The sequence below is a fragment of the Pelodiscus sinensis genome, chromosome 14 (assembly GCF_049634645.1).
Source record: "Pelodiscus sinensis isolate JC-2024 chromosome 14, ASM4963464v1, whole genome shotgun sequence".
Classification (NCBI taxonomy): Eukaryota; Metazoa; Chordata; order Testudines; family Trionychidae; genus Pelodiscus; species Pelodiscus sinensis.
In genome coordinates this window covers 28,106,072-28,127,121 of record NC_134724.1, presented here as the reverse complement: position 1 = coordinate 28,127,121, position 21,050 = coordinate 28,106,072, and the positions used below count along the sequence as shown (strand labels likewise).

At 47.1% G+C, this 21,050-nt stretch overlaps 1 protein-coding gene across 1 annotated transcript in view; it reads left to right on the top strand.

Moving 5' to 3' along the window:
• Positions 1-21,050, top strand: part of RFX7 (regulatory factor X7) — a 125,067-nt gene that overhangs the window by 49,413 nt on the left and 54,604 nt on the right. The window contains exon 2 of the mRNA XM_075897300.1: positions 11,290-11,323. Coding sequence (XP_075753415.1) covers positions 11,290-11,323 — 34 coding nt within the window. The remainder of the gene's footprint in view (positions 1-11,289; positions 11,324-21,050) is intronic.

Genomic DNA, 21,050 nt, shown 5'->3' with positions numbered 1-21,050 from the left:
TTCGAACCAGTGGGGTTTTAAAAATGGCGGCTCCCCGCTTATGCAAATGAAGCCTGGGAAATTCAAATCCCGGGCTTCATTTGCAAGTGCGGTATGCCTACATTACCCTCCTAGTTCGAACTAGGAGGGTAGTGTAGACATACCCCCTGAGACATGGAAGTCCCCAGAAATCACTTGTGCCTAGGTGGGCTCAGCTATTTGCAGCATACTCAAAGTGTTAAGGAAACACGCTGCTCATTATGGCCCACATTCTGCCACTGTTGCTCAGTATTCCCACCTTGCTTGGTGTATTAAAATGACTGTTACTACTCACTGACAGGTATTTTTTACCTAAATCAGGGAGGCGTAATCTGACCCTGTAAAGACTTGTAAAATATTATAACTGTTTCCTTATACCCTCCTTTGCAAATTCAGTAACAATCACATTCTTCATTCTGTATTATGTTCATGCCAAGTCCATTAAAATAAAGCCATGTTTACATCAGAGCACAAACAGGTCACTGGAAGAACTGTATGTTACCTTTCATATAACTGATTTTCTTCATTAAAAAAAGATTTTGGGTAGAGACTGGGGCAAAGCTTTTTAGAAATGCAGTCTCATTTTCAAGAATGAGTTAGAGGGTTGTCTAATTGAAGGTCAAGTGTGATTTATACGCAAGTGCTTGTCATTTCTGAAAAATTGTACTACTTAGTCTTTTCTTAAAACTTAACTCCAAAGTTAAATAATTGAGACAGTTCTGATTGACTGGAAGGGTTTACAATAAAATGGGTCTCAACCAGAACTACAGTTAAAAATGATTTAAAAAAAAATCAACAAAAACCTCCACCCATTTATCTCTAGATAAAACACAGAACTAGAAACCTACTTCATTCTCATTGGAGTTATTCCAAAAGCAGCATCTTTCTTTCACTGTGCCTCCTCAGCCTTTCTTAGACTGATGAAGTGACTTCAATAGCCTTCCCTTCCAAGCTACTTTTTAACATAATTAAGTTTTTCTAAGCTTTGTAGTATAGCAGGTGTACTCTTATTTTTTTTACGGGTATTTATATTGATGGTTATTGACATTGTTTTAGTCTTCTAATAGCTGACTTGGACCAAATTATAGCCTTGATTTTGTTTTTGTTTTGCATAAGGTTCTAACTCAAATGGGATTTTTTCATGCAGTGAATAGTATACTGACCTCCTGCAATATACATAACAGTATATATACACTATAGGAATTTGTGCTATTAATTATGGTGATATGTGTTCCTATTGGCATTTTTGTAAATTTTGATTTTCATAGTTTTATAACTGAGTTTTATTCCAAACTGAAACTTTTAGAAGTTGTCGGTGACAATCAAGGCTGTCCCAAGGAGGAGGGGGGTGTCTCCTCCCCCCGTCGCAGGCCTGATTCTGGCTCCACCCCTTCCCCAAGTCCCAACCCCACCCTACCCATTTGTCCCTTCCCTCAGCAATGGGGCCTGGGGAATTACTGGTGCCTGGCGTGGTATCAGCAGGAGTCGCTCCATACCCACACACACTTATCACGGTGGCTGGAACCAGAGTGGCGTAGCAGCCTTCTCTTTCCTACCACGCTGCCCTACCAACCCACGGTGCCCACTTATCTGTGGCATCAGGAACTGGAGCCCCATGAGGCCAGAATGCTCTGCTTCTCATTGCCACTGAGAAGCCATGAACAGGGGGGCAGAGCAGGTTGCAGGGCCACTAGGGCTTCTGACGCCGCAGAGAGTATGTGGGAGGAACCCTTGCTCCTGCCCTGAACAAGACCCCAGGTAATCCCATGGGTCCCATACATAGGATGGTTGGGGCCGTCACCCCCAAAAACTTGGAACCTGGAGAGGTCACCCCAAACCATTCTAAGGATGGGACAGCTCTGTCCCCAGTGCAATTGTTAGAAGACTCAGTTTGTCAATCATGCAACAGACTGAAGCATTCAGATATGAAGGTAGTTAACTTAATTATTTTTAAGATAATGTAGTTGAAGTAGTCATCTAAAGTTTACTTCCTCTATTAAGTAGATTAGTTCATTATAACTTAACTGAGTCCCCCCCCCCCCCCGCCCCTCCCCAGATGCTGCTGTTAAAAGCAGCTGTCCAGGAGAAGCAATACTAGTTGTGACTGATAATTTTAGTTCTATATTTAGATTTCAAATGGATTTAGGACACCAATAGATTCAGTTGGTTATTTTCATTAGTGAGTGCATCTATTACCTCTGTATTCTGTTGCACCTGTTGTGAGACATGTAACAAAGTGCCTGGATTAGAGTCCAAATGTTGGCAATTGCTCCATATAGGGCCCAATTTAGCTGACAGTAACCATGGTTGTTTGGGACTGCCAAACTCAGGAAGCCTGCTGAGGTAACAGCTGCCAGCAGTCTCACAGGAAAATAGACTAGATAAAGCCCTGGGTTGTTATAAATAGGGATGTAAAATCCCAGTTAAAAAAATTAACCAGTTAAACGTCATGCTTAACTGGTTAACCGTGATCCTGCAGTGGGGTTGGAGTGGCGCCCCTTTGGTGCAGTGATCCCAGCCAGGGGTCGGGGGGGCTGCTCACTCGCGGACTGCTCTGGCCAGGAAGGACCTGCTGCAGCATGGGCAAGCCATTCCGCACTATCTGTACGCCTTGTGGAACGTTCGAACTATCTAGCCCGTGCCGCGTGTAGCCGCGCGGCACGGGGTTCGAACAAGCCGGCATTTAAAAATGGCGCCGGCCGGCTTATGCAAATGAAGCCCGGGAGATTCAAATCCCGGGCTTCATTTGCAAGTGTGGTATGCCTACATTACCCCGCTAGTTCGAACTAGCGGGGTAGTGTAGACATACCCTCTCTCTGTCTCTCTCTCACACTTACACACAAAATCTTTAAGGAGGCCACAGGACTCCATGTTGTATTTGCTGAAACAGACTACTTTCTCAGTTCTATTTCTGTTGTCTCTTCAGCCAGATTGCCAATCTTAAATAAGAAGGGGCAGGCATTAGCAGCAACAGCGACTCTTGTCTTTTCTGAGCACCAAACTGAAGGGGCAGGGAAAAAGATATCTGGCAACATAACAACACTGGTTATTGCTTCTTGGTGTCAGATCTCAGAACACTCATTGCAGCAATGGTGGTTGCACCAGTAAGATCCAACTCCCAATACAAAGTCAGGTAGTGGAGCCATTTTCTGCTTTCGATTTTGCTTATTTCTTACTGCTCACTTAAATTATCTCTACTGATTCTCATTTCTAGCCAGTCATGGCTGCCTGGAGGCTGCATAAGAGGAAAATAAGTCAGATCACAGCGGGTCTTATTCTTGCCAAGCTGAGCGAATGACCCTTGGAGTTAGGGTCTAATTCTTGCCCCCATTGACTTCAAGGGGAGCAAAGTTGTTCCCTGAATTTTGAAACATTTAATTTAGTACTGGTTTATCAGTTAGCCAGTGGTTAAGTATCTAGTGTTGTATCTCAGATGCCTGCTTTCATTGAAACCAGTGGTAAATATCCAACTGACTTCCATGGGCCGTAGAATCAAGACTCAGGGCATGAAGTACTTCGCTGTGTTTGAAAGTGGTAAAGCCACTCAGGCGATGAAGTGCACTAGATTCAGTGGAGAGCATTTGAGGGCATGTTTAACTTAGGGTTGGTCTTTTGATCGCTCTAGAAATAGTCAGTTAACAGGTCAAATATTCATCAGATATTATGCAAAATGGTCAATATCTTAAAGGACTAAGGGTATGTCTACACTACAAAGTTAGTTCGAACTAACAGACGTTAGTTCGAACTAACTTTCATAGGCGCTACACTAGCGCTCCGTTAGTTCGAATTTAATTCGAACTAACGGAGCGCTTACTTCGAACTAGGTAATCCTCATTCCACGAGGATTAAGCCTAGTTCGAACTTGCTAGTTCGAATTAAGGGCTGTGTAGACCCTTAATTCGAACTAGTGGGAGGCTAGCCCTTCCCAGCTTGCCCTGGTGGCCACTCTGGCCAACACCAGGCAAACTTGTCTGCCCCCCTCCCGGCCCCGGAGCCCTTAAGGGGCCACGGGCTGGCTACACAGTTTGTGCCAGTTGCAAGGCTGCCAGCGCCCATGCCAGCACACTCTGCACCTGACACCCATGAGCCAGCCACCCGAGGACAACCAGACCTCCCCCTCTTCCCGGGACCAGCCTGGCGGCTCCCAGGACCCTGCCCGGGGCCGCAAGAGGCAGGCGCCCGCGTGGTCTAGTGCAGAGATCATGGACCTCATCGAGGTTTGGGGGGAAGCCTCCAATGTCCACGATCTCCGCACTAGCCACAGGAACGCGACAGTCTATGGCTGCATGGCTGCCAGCCTGGCCGCCGGGGCCACCAGCGCAGCCGGGAGCAGGTGCGCTGGAAAATAAAGGACCTGCGGCAGTTCTATTTCCGGGCCTGCCAGCCAGGGGCTGACCCGGAGGCGTGCCCCCAGTTTTTGGCTCTGGACCTCCTCCTGGGGGCTCATGCCGTCCCTGCCCCCCGGGACGTGATAGACCCCGGAGCAGAGGGACCGCTCCAGGAGACGGAGGAGGAGGAGGAGGGCTCCGAGAGCCAGGAGCCTGCTGGCAGCCTGCCCAGGACCCGGAACCCCCGAGGCACCCCACAGAGCCGCTCGCCTGTGTCGTCCGAGGCCGGGGAGGCGTCCACCTGTGAGTACCATCTTGCTCCCCTTATGTGTACGGGGGGCTGGGACGAGAGGGAGCCCCGGGACCGTGCGCCTGGGCCTTGCCCACCAAGGAGCAGCAGCTGGGGATCCTGCAGGGGCCCTGGCCTTGCAGAGGGGAGCTGGGTTTCACACACCTGGGCCCCTGGGGTAATTGACCGCTGGTCTTGTTTCACCACAGCCGCAGCACCTGGGCCTGTAGGGCGCACCACCCCGCCTGCAGCAGCTGCCCGTGCCCGGGCAAGCAGGAGAGCCAGGAACCAGGAGGAGTACCAGAGGCGGCACCTCCGGTTCCTGGAGCAACAGCTCCGTCTCCAGGACCACTGAGTCCAGGAGGACCTGAGGCTGCGCCGGAGGAGCTTGGAGGCCCTGGAGGAGCAGGGCCGTGCCCTGCGAGGCCACCTCCAGAGCCTGCTGGACCGCTTCCCAATTCCTCCTGCTCCCCCTGCTCCTCCAGCTACCCCTCCTGCTCCCGCTCCTGCTTCCTCCACACCCCCCGTCCCTCCTGCCCCACCCTCCACAACCATTCCCCACCGACGCCCCCGGATCCGCAGTGTGGCAAGCCGGGAGAGGCAGCCGGACTCCCACCCCTGAGCTTTCCTTTCCCTTCCTCCCTTCCCGCCCCTTCCTGCTCCCTCGTCCCAGGTTTCCCCCTCCCCTCTCCCACCTTTCTTCCTCCCACCCCCCACCCCAGTTATGTTAAATAAAAAGACATTTTTGTTTGAAAAACAGGTGTCTTTATTTGACAGTAGGTAGGGAGGGGAAAGGGGAAGGGGGTAGGGTGGAAGAAGGCCCCAGTGGGGCATGCAGGGAGAGGTCAGTCCTCCTCCTCCACCAGGAAGCTCTCCCGCAGGGCTTCCCGGATCCGGATGGCCCCCCGCTGGGCTTCCCGGACGGCGGCGGTGCGGGGCTGACCGTAGTGTCCAGCCATGCGGTCAGCCTCAGCCATCCAGGCTGGCAGGAAAGCCTCCCCCTTTCGCTCACATAAATTGTGGAGCACACAACATGCTGCCACCACGGGATGTTGTGCTCAGCCAGGTCCAGACGGGTGAGAAGGCATCGAAAGCGGGCTTTCAGTCGCCCGAAGGCCCCCTCCACCACGATGCGGGCCCTGGTCAGCCTGGCATTGAAGGCCTGGCAGGAGGGATTGAGGTGCCCCGTGTAGGGCTTCATCAGCCATGGCTGCAGTGGGTAGGCGGCATCCTCCACCAGGCAGACGGGCATGTCCATGTCCCCGACCCTGATGTGGCGGTCGGGGAAGAAGGTCCCGTCCTGCAGCCGCTGGCACACGGAGGAGTTGCGGTACACCCGGGCGTCGTGTGCTTTGCCGGACCAGCCCACATTAATGTCCGTGAACTGGCCCCGGTGGTCACACACGGCCTGTAGGATCACGGAGAAGTACCCCTTGCGGTTAATGTACCGGGACGCCTGGTGTTCCGGGGCACGGATGGGGATGTGCGTCCCGTCGATGGCCCCCCCGCAGTTGGGGAAGCCGAGGGCGCCTAATCCCCAGATGACGGCGTCCGGGTCGGCGAGGCGGACCACCCTGCGGAGCAGCACCCGGTTGATGGCCTTGACCACTTGCGGAGAGAAACACAGCAAAGCGCCAATCTGTGGGGCGCCCGGGTGGCTGGGAGTGTTCGTGCCCTGGCAGTGCCCCGTGCCCCACTCCCGGAAGCAACCCCCCTGGCGGCGTGTAGTACGGCCGGGACAGACCGTCCCCTCCGGTGTGGGGCGCTTTCGCCTCCTCCCGCCCTCCCTTTGTCCCTGGGGCGGCCCATCCCCTCCTCGCAGCCCCCCTCCGCCCCAGCGCAGTGGCCGACGAGTGCCATACCTGCATGAGTACTGCTCCGACGGTGGATCTCCCTACGCCGAACTGGTTCCCGAAGGATCGGTAGCTGTCCGGCGTGGAGAGCTTCCATAGGGCGATGGCCACCCGCTTCTGGAGGGGGATGGCGGGCCTCATGCGAGTGTCCCTTCTGTGCAGAGCAGGGGCGAGCCACTCGCAGAGCTCCAGGAAGGTGTCCCTCCTCATCCTGAAGTTCTGGGTCCACTGTCGGTCTTCCCAGCGCTCCAGGACGATGCGGTCCCATCAGTCGCTGCTGGTGTCCAGACGTGGCGGGGCACGCCGGTGCCGGGGCGCCGCCGCAGCTCCTCCACGGCCTCCAGGGCGGCCAGGTGGAGAGGCAGGGGGCTGACGTGCACCAGGTGGTGCCAGGCAGTCTCGAGCCATTGGTGGCAGGCTTGCAGCAGCAAGTCCAGAAAGTGCACCAGAAGGTGCAGGGCGAGCTCTGGCTCCATGTTGCCACCTGCGGCGGCGTCCCCGAAGGGAAGCACCGACACCGACGGGCACAGAGACCAACGCTTTGCTGTCCGTCGGCGAGGTTGGCAAGCAAGCAGGAAAAGCTGAGAACCGGCTGTCTGGGGGGCTTCCTTTAAGCACGAGCCTCAGATAGCCTCAGACAGCAGCCACACAACGCAACTACTGACCTGATGCCCTGCCAGAACCGGTTTCAGCCGCCCTTAAATGCCCCCCTGCGTCCAATCAGTGTGGATGCGCTAGTTCAAATTAGCAAAACGCTAATTCGAACTAGTTTTTAGTTCTAGACACGTTAGTTCGAATTAGCTTAGTTCCAATTAACTAATTTGAACTAAGTTAGTTCGAATTAGCACTGTAGTGTAGACGTACCCTAATTTAGCAGAACAGTAACAAAACGTAAGGGTTGATCTAAACTGCATACTTACTTTGGTATAACAACGTTGCTCCATGTTGTGAAAATCCACCCCCCTGAGCAAGGCATTATACCAAACTAGCAAATTTATCTGGAGTTGCCCAGCTCCTTCAGGGCAAGGGGCTGGTGGTTGGAAGGTGCAGGGAGTCAGGGCAGGGCCTTGGGGACGTTGGCGGGGGAGTGCAGGAGGCTGTGCAAGACTGAGGGTTGAAGAGTAAAGAGGGACTCAGGACAGAGGGGGTCCCATCTGGCACCAGCGTTTTCTCTCCCCTCGAGTACCTCCCAGTTGCCAAGGGAATTTTCTCTGCCCCCAGCCTCTCCCTCCCTCGCCACCAGGGGCCTTTTTCTCCTCTACCCCGCTCCAGCACTGTGGCCAAGGGCTGGGAGGGAGATGAGGAAAGGGATTGGGCAAGATGTCGGAGCCCCAACTCTGATGGACACGCCATTTGTGGCACAGCTGTCCCCAGTGGACATTCTGCAGGATAGCTCTCCCCCGCAGGCTTGATGCCCCCAATGACCACTTTCAGTATCGCAACCCTCTGAACAGAAGCCCCTCCCTTTGTATGTTATGGAAAATAGTCCTTTTCCCAGGGCTTCTGGATGTCCTGGCACAACCAAACCCTGACCTTGCTTTAAGCTAGGAGAAGAGGAAGCTGCATATCAAATTTAGTGGCCCTAGCTCTTACCATTTAGGAGGAATTCTTGAATGGACTCAGAGACAGACTAGGGATGTTAGAGATCATTAACTGAATAGTTGTGTAACCGCATCAAAACTTAGTGGTTACTCCACTTCTGGGGAGCCCCCTGCCACTCTGCTGCCTCTGATACACAGGCAGCAACACAGGGTGGCAGCAGCCTCTGTCTGTGGGGGGCTGAGCTCCTGGAAGATAGAGGCTGCTCTGCCATCCCACGGAGCAACCTCCCCTACTACCGTCCTCACCTCCACCCACCACTGATAGAGGCAGAAGCAACTTGGGGCAGAGAGGCAGCTCTGCAGAACTGGCATACACAGAGAGCTAGCTTAAAAGCCAGTTCCCCACGTGTAGCAGTCCCATCTGCCTCCCACACCATCTGTGCTGCTGCCTTTCTGTAAGAGCAGGTGTGCGGGGGGAGGGAACAGGCTGCTCCGTGGGATCCAGTGCTTTAGCAGAGGCAGCGGGGGAGAGGGGAATGCATGTAGTCGACAGGATTAACCGATAAGCCCAGGCTTATCGGTTAATCGTATAGTTGACTACACTTTGACATCCCTAACACAGACGGACACACTCTAAAATGTATATATAGCTGCAACCTCTGTGTAGACAGTGTTATGTTGGTAGGAGAGTTTCTCACATCAGTGTAGCTGCCATCTCTCACAGAGGTGGAATTATTAAATCAGTGGAAGAGTGATTTCCCCTTGGCTTAGACTGTCTTCACCAGATGTGCTTACATCAGTGCAGCTGCACTGTTGTAAATTTGTAGATTTTGTTCTTAGCCTTAGATTGATACTTAAGACTAATCACACAGAAAAAATACTTCTGTAATTTTAATTCAGAAAAATGTGAAACAGTGTTCTAAAAAATGAAAGAATGACACCATCACCACTGCCTACTGCAGGGAATTCTTGCTAGAGAATTTGACATTATTAGTTTGCCCAAACTGTGGTTAGTGAAATTTCTTGTGATGTGACTCTTTACTTTTGCCCTCACTCACTCCCTAGAACCAGCTGAAAGGTATTAAGTTGTCATGGGATAAAAGGGAAGGTCCTTTCATGGATTGATAACTGTTTAAAAGACAGGAAACAAAGGGTGGGAATAAATGGTCAGTTTTCAGAGTGGAGAGAGGTAACTAGTGGGGTTTCCAAAGGGTCTGTCCTGGGACCTGTCCTATTCAACTTATTTATAAATAATCTAGAGCAGTGTTTCCCAAATGGTGCTCTGTGGAACCCTAGGGTTCCGCGAAGTGAAAGTAAGGGTTCCGCGAGAACTCGGATGCTCTCCCGCCCTTAGAGAGAGGAGCCCGGCGGGCAAAGACTCTGGTTCCCCGCTGGGCTTTCAGACACCTCCCGGTCCCCCACTGCCGCCCTGGTTTTACCAGGGGACCTAGCAGCAGCAACAGCTGCTGGTCCCACTTCTCCCCGATCAACCCAAGATTCTTCTCCCCCCCCGACACTCTGCTTTTACCAAGGGACCTAGCTGCCTTCTATGTGCTTGGGTGGTGGGGTGTTTTTTTTGCTCAGTAAACTTTTTCCCTGTCTGTAGGAGTTCCTTAAATTTTTTCCGAGTTTAAAAAGGTTCCACGGTCAAAAAAAAATGGGAAACACTGATCTAGAGAAAGGGGTAAACAGTGAGGTGGCAAAATTTGCAGGTGATATAAAACTGCTTAAGATAGTTAAGATCAAAGGAGACTGTGAAGAGATTAAAAAAGATCTCACCGAACTAAGTGACTGGACAACAAAACAGCAAATGAAATTTAATGTTGGTAAATGTAAAGTAATGCACATTGGAAAAAGTAATCCCAACTATACGTACAATATGATGGGGACTAATTTGGCTACAACTACTCAAGAGAGAGATCTTGGCGTCATTGTGAATACTTCTCTGAAAACATCCACTCAGTGTACAGTGACAGTCAAAAAGGCAAATAGAATGTTAGGAATCATTAAAAAGGGATAGACCATAAGACAGAGAATATCTTATTGCATCTATATAAAAACATGGTACACCCACATCTTCACTGCATACAGATATGGTCGCCTTATCTCAAAAAAAAATATATTGGCATTGGAAAAGGTTCAGAAAAGGGCAACAAAAATGATTTGGGGTTGGAACAGGTCCCATATGAAGAAAGATTAAAAAGACTTGGACTTTTCAGCTTAGAAAAGAGGAGACTAAGGGGAATATGATAGAGATCTATAAAATCATGACTGGTGTGGAAAAAGTGAATAAGGAAAAGTTATTTACTTATTCACACAATATAAGAACTAGGGGTCACCAAATGAAAATAATAAGTAGCAGGTTTAAAAAAACAAAAGGACATTTTTCTTTACTCAGTGCACAGTCAACTTGTAGAACTCCTTGTCAGAGGATGTTGCAAGGACTAGGACTTGAACAGGGTTAAAAAAAGAGCTAGATAGACTCATGGAGGTTAGGTCCATCAATGGCTATTAGCCAGGATGGGTAGGAGTGGTGTCCCTAGCCTCTGTTTGTCTGGAAATGGGTGACAGGAGAGGGATCTTGTGAGGATTACCTGCTGTGTTTCCTTCCTCTGGGGCATCTGGTATTGGCCATTGTTGGCAGACAGGATACTAGGCTAGATTGATGGTTGGTCTGATCTAGTATGTTCTAGTTCTTATGTTCTTAAGGTTAAATTGAATAGGTTATTTATTGTAAAACATTTAAGTTGTTAGTAAAAAAAAAAAATCCAGCTGTGATATTCTGTAGAAGCTATTCAGGTCAGCCAATAATTCATATAGCAAATAAAAGTAATTCAAATTGTTTTTATAGGTGGACAAATCAAATGAATCTGAAGAAGTTACCATTTGAAAAAACACTTAACACCATCCCAGAGCCAATTCCAAGAAATAATGTGCATCTGTCAATGCCACTTTGTGAAGTGGTAGCTACTCAGTATCTCAGAATAAAGTTTCCCAGTTATAATATGAGCTAGTATTAAACCTATGGTCATTTTCTGAAAAAAAGCATGTGTCTTAAGTAACAACTATTTCTAGAATTTTTCTTCTTGAAAGCTACAGTATAAGCATTCTTGCATAAATTAAATGACCAGGGTATTTTCATAGCCAGGAATTAAGCTTGTAGCTTCTCAACATAACAGCAGTTGGAAGTTCTACTGTGTAACATTTTATAACATTGCTGTATAGATTAACCTGAGACTTCTCTTTTCTTTTCCCTATAGCAAAACTGTACAATCTAAGGTGGACTGCATTTTGGTAAGTAGAACTTGGAGTTTTTCCAAATATTAAAATGCATTCTAAAACCACTGTGAATGGTTGATGAGAATTGGCAGAGATGATAGTGCCCTTCATCACTATGCACCATTAAGAAAATTAACCTGGGCTGATAGTGTTAAGATAGTTACCAACTGTCAGATGTTCAGTGGCCTATGAGAAGTGTTCTCAGTCCAGTTTTCAGTGTACCTGTGCCTACATCTCATAAGCCAGCTATAAGATTAGTACAGATTGCAATATCATTGTTTGATGATATTTCATCTACAGGGCTGGTCAGCCATGGTAGATCAGTGGCTTTCAACCTTTTTTCATTTGTAGACCCCCTAAACATTTCAAATGGAAGTGTGGACCCCTTTGGAAAACTTAGACATAGTATTCGGACCCCCCAGAGATCCATGGATGTCCGTTTGAAAACTACTGCATGTTGCCATGACATTAAGGGATATTTTGCTCTGTTCCTTTCATAGGAACTGTTATTTCTCTCCCTCCCCCCCCCACAAAAAAAATATTCAGACTACGTCTATACTGCGCTCTCTTGTGCAAGAAAATATGTAAATGAGGCAAAGCAGTGAATATCACCACACCTCATTTGCATGCTTAATGAGCTGCCATTTTGCGCAAGGGGCTTTTGTGCAAAAAAGAACTGTCTACACGGCTCCTTTTTGCGCAAAACCCCCCTCTTGCGCAAGAGCCATTCTGCTGCTTTTTTCAGGCAGAACGGCTCTTGCGCAAGAGGGGGGTTTTGCGCAAAAGCCCCTTGCGCAAAAATGGCAGCTCATTGAGTATGGAAATGAGGCACGGTGATATTCACTGCTTCGCCTCATTTGCATATTTTCTTGCGCAAGAGAGCGCAGTATAGATGTTGCCTCAGTGTCTTACAAAGACGTTTACTATCTTTAGGCCTGATCCTGCTAGCAGTAGCAGCCTTCCACTCTGATTAGCCTCATAAAGGGGTCTGTACTTCACCAGGATTAGACCCTTTTACCAGCAGGGCTTGTACAGTATTACATTTGATTTATTACAATTCTTGATTAATTTCAGTATATCATTCTATGCAAGGTCTTCGGGGCAGATATCATATTGTGGTTATGTGTTTGTACAATGCTTAGCACAGTAGAGACTGGGACTCTTAAAATCATACATTATGATTTTATTTGATTCTTGTATGTGCTTAAGCTTCAGGATAAACAAAATATTCCTGTTCCAAGCTCTTTGAGCTCTCAAAGATAAAACGGTCAAACTATTTTGCTATTGCAATTTTTTGATTCATTTAAATCACTGATTTTACTAATCATTTAAATCAGCACACTGGAAATATTGTTATAAATCATCTTGGTTAATTGCATGTTGTCATTATAATATTTTTTTATTTTTCTAAAAATAGGTTGATATTTGTTGGTTAGTAATGGTGTAGTAAACATGCTGCTTTCCAACTAAATATAGTCTTTACATTAAATTGGTGCTGCTTTTTGTTAACGGGGAGGATACACTAAGTATTTTATACATATTTACTTAAGCAGTTGTATAGGTTAGTTTACATTTATGCAGATTCTTAATGTTTACATTTTTATTACGTTACAAAATGGTGAAAATGGTGAATGATGCTTTTCTTAATTTACTAGACTGTAAATTTGTTTCTGATTTCTGTAAAATTCTATTTGGATGGAAATTGCAATTCAATTAAAATGTACATAAATAGCATTTAAAATTTAAGTATATAAACTTATCTTAAATGTATTGGAAACATAAGAAAAAAGTACCAAAACAAGTTTTTAATTTAAAACTAATAATAGTTTAATCTTTGTAATTAGTGAATTGAATAGATTATTTACTGGTTATTGTGTCCCTCAGCATTTTAAAACTAGAAGTTCTCAATCTATCACACTTAGTTTTGGAAGAGGAAAACAAGCTTTTCTGCTTTTTCAGCTTCCAAAAGATTTTTTAACTTGGAGTTAGTTGAATAAACTGAAGAAAAGATTAATAATGTCTGTATCTGCAGAAGGAGGCTTCTGCTATCTAAGGGTATGTCTACACTACAGAGTTAGTTCGAACTAACGGATGTTAGTTCGAACTAACTTTAATAGGCGCTACACTAGCGCTCCGCTAGTTCGAATTTAATTCGAACTAGCGGAGCGCTTAGTTCGAACTAGGTAAACCTCATTTTACGAGGATTAAGCCTAGTTCGAACTAGCTAGTTCGAATTAAGGGCTGTGTAGACCCTTAATTCGAACTAGTGGGAGGCTAAGGCTTCCCAGGTTTCCCTGGTGGCCACTCTGGCCAACACCAGGGAAACTCTATGCCCCCCTCCCGGCCCTGGACCCCTTAAAGGGGCACGGGCTGGCTACGGTGCCCGTGCCAGGTGCAAGCCTGCCAGCACCCAGCCAGCAGACCCTGCACCTGGCACGGATCGAGCCACCCACCCGATGCCCCCCAGCCTTCCCCCTCTTCCTGGGACCAGGCTGGCGGCTCCCGGGAGCTTGCCCGGGACCGCAAGAGGCGGGCACCCGCCTGGGCTAGTGCGGACATCGTGGACCTCGTCCACGATCTCCGCACTAGGCACAGGAAGGTGGCCGTCTAGGGCAGGAGAGCTGCCAGCCTGGCCACCCAGGAGCAGATGTGCATGAAAATCATGGGGGTCCACTGAGACCCCCGACTCTGAGCCCTGAGCTTACAATGGCCGTCCTGGGTCAGACCAAAGGTCCATCTAGCCCAGTAGCCTGTCTACGGACAGCGGCCAACCCTAGGGACCCTGGAGGGGATGGACCGAAGACAGTGACCAAGCCATTTGTCTCGTGCCATCCCTCTCCAGCCTTCCACACACTTTGGGCAGGGACACCACTCCTACCCCCTGGCTAATACCACTCGATGGACCCAACCTCCATGACTTTATCTCACGTCCCTTTAAACTCTGTTCTAGTTCTAGCCGTCACAGCCTCCTGCAGCAAGGAGTTCCACAGGTTGACTCTTTGCTTTGTGAAGAACAACTTTCTGTTACTAGTTTGAAGCCTGCTACCCATTCCTTTCCTTTGGTGTCCTCTAGTCCTTCTTTATGGGAACTAAGGAAGAACTTTTCTATATGCACCCTCTCCACCCAACTCCTGCTTTTAGAGACCTCTATCCTGTCCCCCCTCCGTCTCCTCTTTTCTAAGCTGAGAAGTCCCAGTCTCTTTAGCCTCTCTTCATATGGGACCTGTTCCCAACCCCTGATCATTTTAGTTGCCCTCCCCTCTCCCAGCCTCTCTCTTCCCCTCTCCCACCTCCTTTTCCCAGTCTCCCCCAGTTTTGTTCAATAAAGACAGATTCCGTTTTTGAACACAATTGTCCTTTATTTTGTACATCAAGAAAAGGGGCTAGGGAAGGGTAAGTGGAAGGAGGTGAGGGAAGAATGGGGTACGAGTCCCCGATGGGGAGGACTGGGCTGGCTCTGTGGGCTTCTGGGGGTGGAAGCTCTCCTGCAGCCCCCCAATTGCCCCCTCTCCCCAGATGGCAGCCTGCGGCAAGTGCAGCCGGGCTGATGGCCGAGTGGTGTGATGTGCCCAGTGTGGGCACTCCGGGCACTCCAAGCCAGGACTGGTTTTCAAGCGGGGCACCCCTGAGAACTGTCTGTCCGGGGTGGGGGTCGGGACCCTTTAAGCACAGCCCTCAGCTAGCCTGAGACAGCATCTCCACGCTCTAAGTCCTCCTCTGATGCCCTGCCGGCATTGCTTCCGGCCATCCTTAAGCCCTGTTCAGGGTCCACTTAATGTGGACATGCTAGTTCGAATTAGCAAAACGCTAATTCGAACTAGTTTTTAGTTCTAGACGCGTTAGTTCAAATTAGCTTAGTTCGAATTAACTAATTCGAACTAAGTTAGTTCGAATTAACGCTGTAGTGTAGACATACCCTAAAACAGGTTTAGTTCTTCAACAGACACTAATTCCAGTTACACTTAGTCAATGACTTTCATCAATTTAGGGTTGAACATTCTTTAAAACTTTGCAGCAGGTATGTATTACTTAATAAAGTGTATTTACTTTTAAATTATTCTGATACAATAATGTTATGCTTTAACTAGGTTATCAGTTTGAATTATATTTTAAATAGGGTTAGTTTTAATAAACAAACATGTATTTAAATGCAAAAAGTACATAAATTGACTTTTATTTACCCTGGGAGCAGGCTAGTGGCTTCTCTGCACAAATATATGCCATCTATAACACAACTTCCTCCATCTTGTGTCACTCCTGAGAAAAAAAGGAATCCACATTCTCCAGAAAGAATTCCACCTGGTGGTCAACATCCCAAACTTTTGCCCAGAGACCAGCTTTGCTTTATGCCTTATAGATCTTTTTCTGAAGTTCAAGTCCACAAATTATATCTATCCTCTGATCAGCTCTTACCTATAAGTCATAGAACAAACCTTCCCTCCTTTATATACACAAGGAGCTCTGACCAGAATATCTCTGCTGACTGCAATTGCATAGTATTTCATGAGGAGAGCCATCTCAGGAAGGCAGGTGCCAAGCCATTTAGGGCTCTAAGGGTATGTACATACCACAATAAAAAAACCTCATGGCACCAAGTCTCAGAGCTCGGGTCAATTGACAATGCTCAGGATGGGAGATCTAAAATTAGCAGTGTAGATGCTTGGGTTGGAGTCTGGCCATCCCCTTGTGGGACTTTAGAGCCTGGGGGCTCCACCGAATCCTGAATGTCGACACTATAATTTTTAGCCCCACAGCACATGTTTCAAGAGGTCATGGGATTTCACTCAGAAATGAGTATTTAATACGGTACTGGCTCACGCTGCCCTCTAGCTACCTTCAAATGTTATCTGTGTAGCCATATGGCTGAGCATGCTAGGAAAATTTTGAAGATGAGTTGTCAAAGGATAACTTGGATTTACAGTGTCTTTTCAAGGACCAACTTCTGATCCAGTTTTGCCTGCACTTAAAGGGATTCTTGGGTACATTTGATATTCGGAAAGTGGCCTCTTGCCTCCTTCTTCCTTTATGCCACAAATGGCAACTGCTTCCCATATTGCACCTAAAGTAAGTTGAAATTCATCCTTGAGCAGAGAAGCTTGATAAAGGATGTCAGTGGCCCAAAAGCAAATTGCAGTAGGTAGAAGCATATATCATCAGCTCTCACTACAGTGCAGTATGGCACAGAACTGCTTGAGCAGCACCAGGAGAAGAATTTAGTAGAAAAGTACTTGAGCAAATCATTTGCATTCTGAGCATTTACAAGAGAACTGTGTTAAGGCTGGAAGCAGGTTTTATACTAATGGTTTTGGATGTAGGATTTTTAAGTGCAGATCATCAGCTTGTCTAGCAGCCACCAAAGGTAGCCAACATTTGGTGGGCAGGGGAATAAAAACCAGGGGAGCATGTCTCAGTGCCAAAGTCTGCAGACTCAGAGGTCGAGATTAGCCGTGGCGGCTTTTTGTTTTGTTTATTTGCGATGTGGATATATGCTAAATGTTTCCCTTCTTTTGTGGGATGGGCTTTTGGATTATTTGGACAGCTGAACAATTAGCCATTTTCCTAGGCTCAGCCTATAATTCCAAAGCAGTCTCTACACCTTGATTTAGAATATCACATGGGTTTCCTTATACTCTGACCTTGCATTTCAGGTACCTCCCTGTTTATCCTGCTAATGGGATCAGATCTCCATTGATAATGGAATGGTTCTCTTTTGGGTAATGTACCTTTGAGACAGGATACATACTTAATGTAGAGCAGTTAATTATAATTACAGCATAGCATTGTTGAGAAGGCTAAAATCAGAATAGGTAACGGGAAGTAGAAGTGGTGAATGCATCAACCACAACACAGACACTCAGCAAGGAGATCCGTTCTTGCTAGTGGAAAGCAGAAAGCTGTTGTGTAAGAGTCTGGGGATTCCCAAACACAATGAAATTAAAACATCATTGGCTTTTAAAAATCCTTATGGGAGAACTTGTATTGGGCGCCTCTTTCTTCTCTTGCCCATTCTCTCCTCTAGCCTCTGGGGCAGAAAGGCCATCTGCTGTATTTACTGATATAACACTTCCCCTTTGTCTGTACTAAGGTGCCAATATCACCATAGCTATGTTTTTTCTGCACCTCTGATTGACGTAGCTATACCAATATCAGTTTAAAATGTGGGACAAGCCATAGAGTGAACAGGTTTGTAGGATTATCAGCAATTGACTCCATGCGATCTGGGCATTTAGACGCTGTCTGATTTCTTCTCTCTAACCCCCCCGTCTGCTGCCAAAGCGCCTAAAACCAAGCTTGTTGGCCAGTCTGTCCAGTCCGCTTAAGTGTTCAGCCTTACCTGCAGTTTTCACAATCTGTGCTTCCTCAAGAGACTTTCAGACTTCTTGGCACCATTTGAGTACATAGTGCCATGAGGCATGCAGTTACAACATATCCCTATCCTTTATCTGTTTAGTTTCTTTAATAATAACACCCAAGCAGTGTTTCAGGGCAATGCCATTTTGTCATAGCACTTTAATTGCTGACTGCAATAGAGAGTATAAGAACAAGCCCTTTGGAGGAAAAGCTACCATTTAGAAGCCTGTCTTGATTGAGGTAACTGAATTTATAAGTATTTCTTTCTTAGTCATTCTTGCTGTGAGAAAATGCCACCTTCATATATATTTAATCGTGTCCGGTTAGGTTTTGCCTTAAGGTTTCTAAAGCGAACACATTTTCATTGTAAGTAGAGACTTGCTGCCATGTATACTATTCTTCAGCATCTGCATTATGGTAGCACCCAATCCCAGTGTGCTGGGCATTATACAAATATGCAGGAAGACTAAACTGCTAGGCAGGGACCACATAATTTAAGACAAGCTGCAACAGTTTAATTTAGGGGGACAGAAGATAACAGTAATAACTTCATACCCTTATTTAAGATTTTGTGTGTCTTGCTGCACTGTTTGCATCCTGACACATTAAGTCAGTTTTTGGAAGATCATAAGAAAATCATTCTATGCTGTGCAAACCAGAAAGGATAATTAGCAAGAATTGTGGTGTAAACAGCCATTAAAGATTTATTGCAACATCTTTTAAATTGTAGTAAACATGTCTAGAAATAGGTGCTCGCTTAGTGAGATTTTGCCTGGGGTAGTCATGTTGCCACATACTAAACGAACTCCTGAACCTGATTACGTGTAAAGCTCTGCGCAGATACAAAATTTGTATCCACATTCGAATCTGTATCTGCAGAAATGAGCTATGGATATCCTCATTGACATGCGTGGATGCAGATAGGAGAGAAAGCGAATAGCTGCAGATTTGCAAGGTTTTAGATACAAGATTTATATCTGCATCCTCATCCATAGCTGCAAAAATGAGCTGCGGATATAAAGCAGATATCCACGTATTTTTAGGACGCTAGTGCGTGGCTCAGAGTTTGATCACTTAGCAAGAAGGTCAAGTTCCTTGGCCTTCCCCTTGTCTTTAAAAGGAATTCAGTGCTAGTGAGAGGTGCTGGATTGACAGCAATGATCCCTGAAGTCCCTTATCTGCAGTGGAGTTTTGAGCATGGGAGACAACAGTACATATCCTCTCCATATGTGGTGTGTTATGTGGGCCCATGGTGCCCGAGCACCAGGGATATTCCTGGCCTGAAAGATCGGGCTGGGTCTTCGTTTGGCCACATCTGCTGTCTCAGCGTGCTCCCTCTCCCCCCACTACTTGCTGCCCCATGCAATTTGAAATGGCTTGGGGGCTACCACCACCAGCAGCACAAAGGGGTTAGAGTGGCTCCTTCTCTGGGGCAGGAAATAGGGTGTCTCTGTGTAGTGTTGCCAAGTCCTGGGACCAGTGCACAGAGGCACTCCGCCCGTGGGCCGCAGGGAGGCACACGCAGGAAGTGGCACCGAGCCAGTGGCAAGAAACCTTTCTAACCTCTCTGCACTGCCAGAGGTGGCAGCAGTGGCCTCCAGGCTGTTTCAAATTGTTCGAGGGCAGCAGTTGTGGGTGGGGGAGTGCATGGGCTGGCAGATGGGCAGCAGCATGTGGTGACCCTGAGGGCCCCCCCCAGACATTGCTGCAGATGGGGGTACAGCACTTCCATTTCCTGCATCCCTTCACACACCTCACTTCCTCCCAGAGCCTACACCCTCTCTCCATCCCCCTTCCACCCTCATGCTCCCACACTCCAGTCTGCAAACTGCCTCCCAGAGTCTGCACCCCTTCCCCTTCCTATACCTCTGCCTCCTGCCCCAAGCCAGAGCCTGCACCCTGAACCCCTCCCAAAGCCTGTGCCTCAGACCTGCTCCTGCACCCAAACTCTCTCCCAGAGACTGCACCTAGCACCCCTCATGCACCCTCACTGCCCAACCCAGAGCTTGCATCCTAGCCCCTCTTTACCTCAAATCCCCTCCCAGTGCCAGCACCCAGCACCCAAACTCCCTCCTAGAGCCTACATTCCTCCCCCACTCAGACTCCCTCCTGGAGTCTTAGGTGGGTGCGGGGAAATGAGTTTTAATGGGAGAGAGGTGTGGGCTCTGGACGTTCTGGGCACCACCTAAATTTCTGCAAACAAGCCCTCCTTGACCCTATCCTACCACTGAAGTAGTATGCCTCATTTCTGGTCTAAATAGCCATTATCCTGTAGGGGAGAAAGGGAATTTTGGCTGTCCAGCCCACATTTTACTGTATTGTGATAGTTACTGTTCCTCCTCCAGATATTGGTTTCTACATGTATATGGACTTAGTCTACCAGTAAATTAACCAGAGGCTGCCAGACAGCTTTAGATGGTAACACTTTTGATTGGTATTGATGTGGATTCAAATTTGATTCTGGGTGGAGGAGAAGGGAGAGTTGTTTTTAAAATGGAAATCTTGTGTAGCCGAAGGCTTTTTCTTCATCAGGAAAAACAGCATGGAAAGTCCTAGTGAAAAGGGGGCAGTTTGTAGTTTTTACGCCAGTTAGTAGATCAAGCTGAGTGAGATATGGTTTCTCCCATAATCTTTAACTCCATTTTGTTGTGGAGGAGCCTAGGTTTTACTTGAACTGCTAACTTGTGTTAATTCAGTAGACTTAATACCTTTTTTCTTACTGAAGATACATTTTTAGTAAAAACACTTTTATTGTGCTGTTTTGAGTAGGTCCGGAGCAAATTCATCTGTGCTGTAACTTCACTGACCTCAGGGCATTCTAGTAATGGTCATGAAATCTTGTCTCTGAATGTACACCTGAGGCCTGCTGAAATGCTGGAGATTGGTGATATAAATATGATGAAATCTGAACCTGTTTTTGGATGATCTCCATGGGCTGGGGAAGAAGGTAAAGCTCGAGAAATTCTAGAACAATTTGTTTGCAGGATTTTACTTATATAAAGGGCTGAAATAAAAACTTATATTTAGCCATTCAGCTATATTCTAAAATCTGAAAGTGGGTTGGGCATACTGTTTCTGTATTATTCACATTCATATTTGAGTCTTTTCTGGTCAGATAATTTTACAAAAGAAGTTAAAGAACCAGGAAAAAGTGAGCAAGGGAAAAATCTGTAGGCATAGAACTATTCTGCAGTTTGCGCATATATTTTGCTTTTAATTTTTTAGTATCCTTGATGTTTTCTGCAAGAGTTATCTGAGTGTTAGAGCATTGATGTAATACTTTTGAGAAAAAAAGGAATAATTTTACCCCATGTTATATGAACTTTCACAGTTCCAGAGAGGACTTTAAGAGAAGGAAAACTAGACTGATAATGTCAGGTGTGTTTCCCCA